This window comes from Dreissena polymorpha, chromosome 3 (genome assembly GCF_020536995.1).
Source record: "Dreissena polymorpha isolate Duluth1 chromosome 3, UMN_Dpol_1.0, whole genome shotgun sequence".
Classification (NCBI taxonomy): domain Eukaryota; kingdom Metazoa; phylum Mollusca; class Bivalvia; order Myida; family Dreissenidae; genus Dreissena; species Dreissena polymorpha.
In genome coordinates, this window is record NC_068357.1 from 30,593,103 (window position 1) to 30,602,996 (window position 9,894).

The 9,894-nt window shown below is 33.7% G+C and overlaps 1 protein-coding gene and 1 long non-coding RNA gene across 2 annotated transcripts; both read right to left on the reverse strand.

Annotated features, from left to right (window-relative positions):
* Nucleotides 1-762: 762 nt before the first annotated feature.
* On the reverse strand, nucleotides 763-6,863 carry LOC127873493 (uncharacterized). Its single transcript, XM_052417384.1, has 5 exons — nucleotides 6,707-6,863; nucleotides 6,390-6,550; nucleotides 5,976-6,149; nucleotides 3,478-3,591; nucleotides 763-3,332 (listed from the first exon to the last, which is right to left on the reverse strand). The coding sequence occupies exons 1-5, from the start codon at nucleotides 6,724-6,726 to the stop codon at nucleotides 3,226-3,228; spliced, it is 576 nt and encodes a 191-aa protein (XP_052273344.1). The 5' UTR covers nucleotides 6,727-6,863; the 3' UTR covers nucleotides 763-3,225.
* Nucleotides 6,864-7,708: 845 nt separating this feature from the next.
* LOC127873499 (uncharacterized) lies at nucleotides 7,709-8,999 on the reverse strand. The gene is made up of 3 exons (XR_008046188.1): nucleotides 8,913-8,999; nucleotides 8,613-8,645; nucleotides 7,709-7,735 (listed from the first exon to the last, which is right to left on the reverse strand). It is a non-coding gene; the product is annotated as an uncharacterized LOC127873499 (long non-coding RNA).
* Nucleotides 9,000-9,894: the final 895 nt, after the last annotated feature.

Consider the following 9,894-nt stretch of genomic DNA (forward strand, 5'->3'; position numbering starts at 1 on the left):
TAATTTGTTGAAAATGTTTATAAATATTATATTGTGGGTTATGCGCAAGAACCATGTTACAAGATTCAACGCAAAGGTAAAACGTCCAGGTCAAATTTCAGAGTAGAACACTTTTTTAAAAGAATAATTTTAAAGAAATGGTACTAATGTGAATCTGTTTGAGTCGGTGTATTGCGATAAGAGTAATAAAGAGCAAGGTCAAACTCAAATTTGAACGTCAGACTACAGTTGTTTTTTTATAGATAACGCCTTCCGCTATACAACTGAACCATGCATTGAAAGGTCTCTTGGTTTGTCTCTGTATATCTGTCAAAGCTATATGGTAAGAATCACTCTCAGTGATATATATTTTATTGAAAGGTATACTGGAAAAGGTAAAAACAATTGCATTAGTTAACTACCCATTAACAACGTTAAAAGCAGTATCAAACCCGAAAATGTTATATTATCAATAAAGTTATCATTCCCATTGCAAACATATTTTGAAAAGCATTTTAGAAATGAAATTATGTTCGCAAAAAAAGTTGTACTTAAGTTTGTTGACACGTCTTTGTTTTTCGGAAACATGGCTTTCAAACCATTTCTGGTAAAATTCAAAAGCATCTAAATACGTGTTTCTTACCCAATAAAATACATACGTAAGTATATGGTGGTTAATGGTTTTTATCATTTCAAATAAAAAAAAACACAACTAAACATTACCATGTAATATCAGAGAAATAAAAAACAACACAAAACTTAAACTAAATATATACACTCCAATATAAACATATACATACATTAATGAGAGCTTCTCTGGTTTTATTTTTAAACATATATCAGCACTTCGTGATTTGTTTTTTTAATAACATATAAGTAAAACAGCGTCAATAAAGTAGTACATATTTTAATACAGTGTAAATACAATTCATGTGAGGCATTTAATGTAAAGTAGTTTAAGATAACACACAAGGTTACAGTAGTGTTTACATTGAATAACACAATTAATTGAAGGAAGGACATAGTCACTTATTCTACATCTAAGTACACAATTACACAACCCAAAGCATCTCGCCAATGTTTCATAAAACTTAACAATGCGTACTTTGAAAAGCTCTAATGTTTAAGTATAATTTAAACGGTTTACTCATTACACAAATGTTCGTTGAAAGGACTACTGTATGTATAATATAAAATACAATGTATAATAATCGTAACAAAAAATAAACTTCTCAACCGCGTGCATGTGTTTTCCTTTACAAATGTAAATGTACATGCCATCTCGTGTAACACCCCATAAACAACGCAACAGTTCATTTTAACTGGAACAGCCCAGCACTTGGTCATCAAATAGTACCATCTGATTTATCAAAAAACAAAAATACACGTGTCGTTAATGTTGTTCGCATACCATGCTTGAAATACTAATATCAAACCGAATAGTGTTAGTATTGTCACCTATTCATACCGCGTGTGAAACCAACGATAGGCAGTTATATAATTGCGCCGTAGCGTATACGTTACAATTAGACCCATACACAAGATTAAACAAAATATAATCACGAAATCTTCCAACCGGCAAAAAAGTAAGACGTGAAATTCAGGTGAAACAAACGTACCCGGTTTGTTAATTTTGAAGCAGTTGTTTTAAGTCTGTAATCAAAGTGGAAGGACTTTTCGTTTATGAGTCAATGATTTGGTTTTCTTTTGTCATGCAGCATTATCGCTACCTTGTGTGACCCGATTCGAGAAACTGGAAAATTAGTAAATACAGTCTACTCTCGTTAACTCGACATCGGATATCTCAATTTTGTCGATATGTCGAGGTAAGCTCAATGTCCCAACTTTTTTCCTTATTTAATTATACTAATAAATATCGCATTTCTCGATTTTCGTTATGTCGAATAATTCGATATCTCGATTAAAATTTTTGTCCTGGGTCCCGATTTTACATGTATATACTGTGGTTTATCTCGAAGTGCGAATAACTGTCCCGGTGTCGGCAAAGGTGAAAACAAGTTATTTGATACGTCACCGTCCCACTTCGCCCGGCTGCTCCCAATAATGTGCGGTAGATAATTGATCCGTTGATTGCATCAATGACCAAATGTGTATAATGTCGTTATCCATTAACACTTGTGTAAGGCGTGTCACTTTAGCTGTCTCTTTAACTGCAATTTACTGCAATTAATACACAGCCTGCCGAAAGGCCGAAAGACTAATTGTTTTACAAGCAACATTCCAAATTGCATTGAGTTATAGTTTTGCGTATATAAATCGTCGCAAATTTGCAGAATGTTGTTCATTTTGATCTCCAACAGCCCTTAACATGGCTAACTTGAAAATCTAATCCATTTAACTTGCATTTCAAACTACAAAATGTACATGTACAGTTCCGTATTCCAGAACGTGATTTAAGCATGTTCAGATGGAAAAGCTCGTCTTGATTGGACGTCAATTGCATCATAACTTTAAATAGCAACATTGCCGGATGTTTACTCGACAGTTTAAAACAATGATAACCGCATGTGTTCATGCGATTCTGTAACACCAAAAACGTCATTTTAAGCATTTAAATAGCAAATTTAATCATGCCTCGTACAAACGCTATCAGGTAATAGATAGGGTAGTTGAGAGTATTATGCCACACGGTGACAGCTTTAGTTAGACCACTTAGCAGGTATTTAGAGGTTAAAAACAAGGTAAATTATCGTCTAATTTTTTCTTGAAAACGCCTAATCGGATATCACAAACTCTCGTTATATCGATATGTTTTATTGTTCCCGCCGACTTCGAGATAAAGAGAGTAGACTGTATATTTATAAGCACTAATTTAATAACATGCCCGAATTTGAATCACGGGCGCCTGGTGGCACGAAACATCCTGCTGACCTTCTTGAACGAGGTGAATATTTACGGCTTCGGACCGCAACCGGAAGAACAGGGTAAAGGAAATGCAGAGAATGGCAAAAAAAGTGAGCAAAGCATAGGAAACCATCATGGCAAATTATTAAAACAGCAGACATTATATGACGGGATACCCTACTGTGCACAGAGCGTGTAATCGTCAATGTGCGTTTGCTCCATGTTACATTTATGACACTTTATGTCACCTTATGTTCTTGACAACCAGCTATAAAATCAGAAAGCAAGTCATATAGTCATCATGTGACCTGCCTGACCACGCCATTAAATAAAAGAACGTAAAATTAAACATTACTATAAGTACATATAGCACGTATGCAGTCAATGTACGAACACGTCACCATACTGTTCCGGTTTCTGCAGACGACCATTATCCTTCAGTGTGTCTGGCAGATCTCGGCTTCTCACGTTCTCGTACGGAGTCCCTCCTGATGATGACATCACGAAATTGGTTTAAGTAATTACAACAATAACCTATGACATATACGTATTATTAAACTTTTCGAATGTGATTCTGTTTGAGTGTTATACTTTATCGTTCTGTTTGTATGATAACCAAGTTAGTTGCCTTACCCATAGAAAACACTTCCCAGAGGACCACGCCAAACGACCACATGTCACTTTTCTCGTCTGCATTTTCGTTGAAGTCATACACTCGGGCGCCATCCACTTGATTGGAATTATTTACTGGGATTAAAGCAAAAGAATGTTTATCATTAATACACATAACTACAAATAAATATCATAAATACAAATAAACATTAAAGAAAGTATTTTAATTAAAAAAATATAATCAACTACAATTTCAGAACAAGGAAGTTTTGAAAAGGGCACTCCATCACGTGATATAAAGCTGGATACGCATCGCTGAGCATAAAGGCAGCGTGTGGGAAATACGGTTGTTTGACAATTGATATACACATTTGATGCTTAATTTAAATGAGTAAAATATGGCTCAGTAAATACATGGTCCTTGCGTTTGAATATGTGACTGCCTAGGCAAACAAGGATCCATAGAATGATCCATTACTTGAAAACATTTAAACCACGATGAAAACTGAATTGGGAACATATTGAATTGTCTTATTTTTTACTGCGATATAAAGACTGAGAAAATGTGTATCGAGTGGCAATCTGATCTCTGTTAAAGGTCTAAACGTGTTGTTCGGCAGTAAAGAACCTATTTTCAAAGACAGATATCATTAAACATAGGCACAAAGTAATATTCAGGGTTAAGATTATTTGTATTCATTATCTTACATGGAACTAATTTTAAAATGGCGTATTATGGAAAAGTTTTTAGATTAGACTAACTATATCATTATTAATTTCATAGACTCTACTTTGCAATTTACAGAAAAGTATACAATGCTGTAACCTGCAAATACCATGTGGAATCTTCTTAATTACTGTTATAATACAATTCTTTTAAAACATTATACTACATTTATTTGTTCTGCAGGTTAAATGTTTGAAATTAAAGTTAAATTTAGCCGAATTATCGACTATTGAGTATTCGATTGTTTATGCTGGAGCCACAAATATTATGTGTGTACTTGCAATCTGTGTGTCAATAAGAAGCACTTTAAATAAAATAAGAACATACGTTTACTAAGCAGGTTGAGTAAAACAGTTTGCCTTTACCAACCTCTAGTTCACTTAAGTTTATGTGAATGTTATTGAAAACATGTATTTATCTTAGTTTATGACGAATTCTTAATGCCAGCATGCTTTTACTCATGTAATTGTAATATAGCAAAAGTGCGTATGTTACAGATGAAGATTTTAATGGATTGCTTAAGAAACGATGGGCGCGGATTTTGCTTAATTTTGAAAAGTCGTCTCATTGAAAAGGACAGCGATCGCATTAAGCTTTATATTACGATTATAGCTTTATACAAAAAATGGAAGATTAACACAGGTAAAAGTCTACTTTAAACAAAATTAAATGCTCACTTTACACAAAGATTGTTAGTTTACTTTAATGTGTTTCTGTGTTGTTGTGTGTTCACTATTTGACATCGTTAACTCGTTTTAGATGTTTTATATCGTGTGTTATATAATATTAATTACCATGACCAGAAAGCAATATTTATGTATTTTTAAGTTCATAGTTAACACGTAATTTGACATAAAAAATTCTAAATGCGAATGACTGATTATAATGAAAGTTATCCTATACAATAGTATCAAGGGTCAATACTATCTTTTTACCAAGTATATATTTTTAAATAAGGTAAAAATGCATACAATGTAGCTCAAAGTTACTTGAAGTTTGTACCTCATGATGTTTCTATTCTGAAGTGGCGAATACGCAAAAAGGTGTATGCAATGATTTATGATAAGGGCCATTATTGGAAACACGCACTGGTTGAAAGGCTAAAGTAGAGTAGAATACACTTTTATATAAAGAAACATCTTGAATATGTGATCTTCTCCATTCATTCTGTATTGCTTTTGTTGATCTGCATATTTAAACATGCGTACTGAGAAACTGAACTCATTTTAACTCTAGTCTTGTTTGATGAAAAGAAGCTTCAATATATGATCAACGTGGTAAAGAAAGATCTGTCTGGGTTTTTCATCTATCAATGCATAGTTTTGTACTATAATAGAAGTAAATATTATCATGTATAAGAATTTTTGTTATGGTGAATGTTAGATTATTTATTTTTTCCGTTAAGACAAAGATCAACAATGACACATACATACTATTATAAATTGCTGGCCATACGACCGCTTAATGTTCATATTTTCAAGACGAATCGATTTTATTTTATGTTGCTTCTGATGGTGTCTTATTTCAACGCGGTAACAGAATACAGAATTTGACAGCAATCTGTAGGGTTCCATTTCTAACTAATCAAAGTTTAAAATGAAACTAACTATCATTTATAACTAAGCATGCACTTACATCTAAACATTAAGATGAGTTTTCAACTGTCTGTATACAAGTACTGTACTATCCGTGTAAAAAAGCATAGAACTTGTGTAATGTATGTTTATATATATATATATATATATATATATATATATATACGGTCTATGATTCAGTTTCAATGACGCAATACCTAAAGGTCCACATCGTGTACCATACTCTTCCCACGTGCCATTGAGTGAACATCGATATAAGAACTGGAAATTAGAGGACCCGTTGCTGCATCTGCCAGTGTATACGTCACCACTGCTTGTGACATTGACTTGTTCGAGCAATCCATAATGACGTTGTGTCAGACGTGAACAACCTTCAGTTGACATGAAGTTAATATTTATTATAAAAATGTCTAAAGTAAAAATAGAAATTCCAAATGGTTATGACAATGGCCTTCTTTCGGCTTTAATGACCTTTACTTTTGTGACAAGTGTTTATGAAAATCCTTCAACGGCCATTCCTGCAGAATAATCCCTATTATTAAAATGAAACCTACGTTGAATTATGATGACTAGCACACATAATGACGATTTACGAATAAAGTGTTGTGTACCTGTACATATCAAGCCCACGTCGCTCGAATGAGAACACGATTCACCTGTTGAACTAGAGCAGTTGTGGATTGTTTTTTCTAATCCATTACATGACAAAGTACGGTAAAATACTGGACCATTACCGTATCCGTATCGTCCATCTGTGTAGTAGTCTAGAGCACTTTTAGGAGATACACCATTTACAATAAATTATTATGTCATTAAAATTAAAAGTAAGTACATATGTTAATGTAAACAATTGTAAAGCAATCACTTTTATTAGATGGAACATCTATATTGTATTTGAACGATCGTTAGTAATAAGTAACAAATTAACCTCAGATTTGTATGAAGCATTCTGCAAAGGACATCTGCGTCATTAAAGTCAAACCAGCCGTCCCAACAAATCGTTCCCCAAACGCCATTAATACTTATTTCTACTCGTCCTTCCAATTCGCTGTTTCCACCAACCAATCTGATGTCTTTGCCAGTGAAATTATCTACAAAAGTATAACTAATTTGTATTATAAAAACATATATAATTCATGTTAAAGCAAGTTCCATATTATAAGCAAACTGCATGGTGAAATTTTAGGCAATTGTTATTGTTATGTATTTACGAGTATAAATGGCGTATTGCGATTTTGCTTTTTGATGTAGTACAGGTCAATTTGTTATCTCCCTTTTCATATAATACACATTTTACTTGTTTGTGGACATTCTGTTCTCTCTGTAGTGTTTGTTCACCCATGCAGGCTGATACAATAGTTGTTATGCCCAATCATAATAATGAATTGATCCGATGCAAGATTGTCATTGGTCATTCAAATGTAACTGTTGATTTCATTATGAAATTACTGACCACTCTTGCATTTGCCAAGACCGTCTAGTGGACGCAAGTCCATCCGCGTGGTCTTCATTGTATTCCAACCTGGTGAGTTGTTCAACTGTTTTCATTTATTAAACATGGTGTATTATTGAAATATGAAATGTGTGTGAATTGTTTTAATTAATATGATGTTCATTTGTTCATTCATATCTTGTAGTATCGGTTGTTTTATTATGTTTGTAAATTATTGTCATTGTTTTGTTTAGGTCTTTTCCGTCATTGACTATATTGGTCTACGTCTGCAATAAAATGGATGTAAAACAACATTAAGTTGAGTTATCATGTGTCCCCCCCTACACCAGCGACATTGCACTGAGTAATGACTGCAGTCAATGCTCATTTATATTGATTCGTGGCGTTGCTTTTTGTTTCAGATAAAAAAAAACGCACTATTTAAAATGTATCAAGTTTAGAATACCTACATAGCCTTACTGTTCCAGATTCTTCGGAAAAAAACAGTCCAATCCACCATCAAAGCTGACATAAAAAACAATCATGCACACATTAGTATTGTTTATTGATGTAATACATTTCGATTGAGGTAATTAACTCCTTATACTGATATTTTTTTAATAATAATTGTTACAATACACAGTACTTAACTACTACCAAATTGACGATCACACATATAATAACAGTGATATCATCTGCAAAAAGTAAAACTTATTTTATTATTGGATATATGTATATTTTATCTTAAAAAACACTGTATCATATTACGACCACATTGCTTGTTTGCGAAAATATCGTAATTGTAAGTGTATTGTGGTTGCGTGTATTAAATGGATTACTTTGATAAATGCTTTTTGAATTGCATTATAATTGCAACCAATGTTCATTTATATTGATACGTTGGTATGTAACATTTCTTGGATAAAAACCAACACACACACACACACACACACACACACACACACACAACACACACACACACACACACAACACACACACACACACACACACACAACACACACACACACACACACACACACAACACACACACACACACACACACACACACACACACACACACACACACACACACACACACACACACACACACAGACACACACACACACACACACACACACACACACACACACACACACACACACACACACACACACACACACACACACCACACACACACACACACACACACACACACACACACACACACACACACACACACACACACACACACACACACACACACACACACACACACACACACACACACACACACACACACACACACACACACACACACACACACACACACACACACACACACACACACACACACACACACACACATTTAAATGCATATAAATTAGACTACCTACATACATACCAGCAAAAACAATCTGATGCTTCCACAGCATAGCTGACGGGAAAAGGAAAATACAATTATGCAATAGTTTATTATTGATGTAATGCAATTCGATTGAAATAATTGATTTGTTAAACTTATAATTGTTTATGTAAATGATTAAAGCGTTACACACTACTCAACTATTATAAAATGAAAGCTAAAACTTAGAATAACTTGGACATAACTTTGACATACTTGCACCGGACATTCAATATCAAATCCCTCATTAATAGAAATACATAATTAGCATTAACGATAAAACATAAAGTAAAAACTTACCAAACGCGAAGGTTAATAATAAACGCTGCCATCTTGACTCTCGGTTTTTCATTGTTGTTTTAACAAATTGTCGGTTGATGTATGTAACTAGTTTAAAATAACAAAACATTCGTGGTTAAAAGTCCGTTAAATAAGAAAGTTGTGTATACACATACCATTTGGGGTGTTTATATCTACAAGGAAGCACACTAATTATGACATTATCTTACCTATGTAATATGGTTTTCATCTCCATGCAAATGCATGAAAAAAATGAACGATTTAAATGCTGTCTACTTTCTAAATGCATGCAATCAAACATAATGTAATAGCCATATACAATATTGTGACATACGGTGCCAAAATAGATAAAACACCTCCAATGATAAAGTCGCCTTGCCGGTTGCCTTATGACAAGACCAAAAGAGAGGTAGGTTTCTCAAAATATGGTTATAAACATGTACTTTCTTTTCTTGGAAAGTTTCCTCAATATGTTAAGATAGCAATATGAGGAAAACTGCCCCACCTCTGAAGGTCATTGTTTATAAAAAGAAAGAAACTATTTTTAAAACTAGGCTAAACTATCATTAGAAGACTCTTCCTAGAAGGTGTCATTATGATTGGATAAACAATGTGATGTCGAGATGTGTATTGTTCAAACGTTCTGAGCAAGTGTTGTGTTGATTGGGAATTAAAGTGACTTCAAGGGTATTCAAAATGATATCCATACAGCCATATCGGAAAACTGTCTAGAGCCTTGTTTCCCGTGTTTGTTAATGGACCGGACCTTCTATGTGATCTAAGGCGAGTATAATAAAGTCACATTTTCAAAGCAGGTTTCGTAATCTAAGCAAGGGTGTTCACGCTTGCTTTTTGTAATTGAACTTAGGATATGGTTTTGGTCCCAATACGGCAAAATTTCGATCGCGTTTGTGATATGACTGGAATAAATAAATAATTTACCAATTATAATCACGTTTATCATACAATGCTATTTATGGAT